This window comes from Myotis davidii, unplaced genomic scaffold, assembly GCF_000327345.1.
Source record: "Myotis davidii unplaced genomic scaffold, ASM32734v1 scaffold217, whole genome shotgun sequence".
Taxonomy (NCBI): Eukaryota; Metazoa; Chordata; class Mammalia; order Chiroptera; family Vespertilionidae; genus Myotis; species Myotis davidii.
The window spans coordinates 6,315,428-6,316,842 of NW_006290034.1; the positions used below are offsets into that span (position 1 = coordinate 6,315,428).

The following is a 1,415-nucleotide window of genomic DNA, read 5'->3' on the forward strand; positions in this document are numbered from 1 at the left end:
TGCAGGCCCAGGCTGATGGTCACGGCCGCAGTCGCTGGTGGCATCTCCAACATCCAGGCTGGCTATGAGATCCCCCAGCTGTCCCAGTGAGTGACCACGTGTCCCCAGCTCCTCTGTGTCACTCGTGTAAGAGACGCTCATCCTTGGTCTGTCTTGCTGTTCAGGGACCTTGTTGAGGAGGCTTTGGGAGGGGTGTCTTTGCCTGCAGAGGTGTGGGAGAAGAGCATCCGAGATGGTTTTACCTGCTTTACCTGGACTGCAGGTACCTGGACTACATCCATGTCATGACCTATGACCTCCATGGGTCCTGGGAGGGCTACACTGGAGAGAACAGCCCCCTCTACAAATACCCAACCGACACTGGCAGCAACGCCTACCTCAATGTGGTGAGTCCCTACACAAACTCATATACAGACCAGAGATGGTGTCCTAAATCGCATGGGGATTCGGGGACAAAAGGCATCATAAATTTAGTCAGGTTCTCAAGTGGAAAATCAGGTTGCTATAATTAATTAACTAGTTCCCATTTACAAAAAAAAAAAAATCACCAACTAATTCACACCAAACTGCCAATTTTATCAGATAGGAAAGAAGATTAATAACAAGTGCTTCTTTAATAAAAGAAAATGAGGCACTACTACTCATATTTCAATAAATTACAAAATGCTTCTCTGATCTTTCCTGTCTTCCTCTTTCCCAGTTGCCTTATCTAATTGTACTGTTCCAATCTTTGCACATGTATGCCATGCAGAATTTCAGCCATTCTCCAACAGATCATACCAGGAAAATCATGAGGAAAAAAAAACACCTTAGTCCTTCACTCATGGTTTGAATGGGAAAAGTTTACCTAAAGCTTTCATATGGGCCTGTCATTAAAAGAAGTTAGTTGAGGTAAGGACAAACCACTTCAGTAGAGGTACACCAGTGATGCTCTTAAAACACTGTGCAGCAGGCACAACCATACACAAACACTGGGCTAATAACTCATTACCAGGCCTAAGCCTGGTGGGGCCTGTCTCTAACCTGCTGCCATTGCAGGATTACGTCATGAACTACTGGAAGGACAACGGGGCCCCGGCTGAGAAGCTCATCGTTGGATTCCCATCCTATGGACACACCTTCATCCTGAGCAACCCCTCCAACCATGGGATCGGGGCTCCGATCACTGGCCCTGGCCCTGCTGGGCCCTACACCAGGCAGTCTGGGTTCTGGGCCTACTATGAGGTATGCTCCTAGCAATCTGAGAGAGACAGAGAAAGGTGGCTTTCTCTAGGCCAAGGGTTTAACAATATAAAAGCCCAACACGTCTTGGCTCACTGAACAAGTAGTTGGCTCATTACGGGCGGCAAGATGAGCACTCATGTGGCACGTTAGGCTGGATGCCAAATACAGAGACAGTAGGAAAAGTTGCCTCC

At 47.7% G+C, this 1,415-nt stretch overlaps 1 protein-coding gene across 1 annotated transcript in view; it reads left to right on the forward strand.

Annotated features, from left to right (window-relative positions):
- The window catches only part of LOC102764161 (acidic mammalian chitinase-like), a 4,164-nt gene that overhangs the window by 1,338 nt on the left and 1,411 nt on the right, over positions 1-1,415 (forward strand). The window contains 3 exon segments of the mRNA XM_015563528.1: positions 6-86; positions 263-386; positions 1,039-1,262. Coding sequence (XP_015419014.1) covers positions 6-86; positions 263-386; positions 1,039-1,262 — 429 coding nt within the window.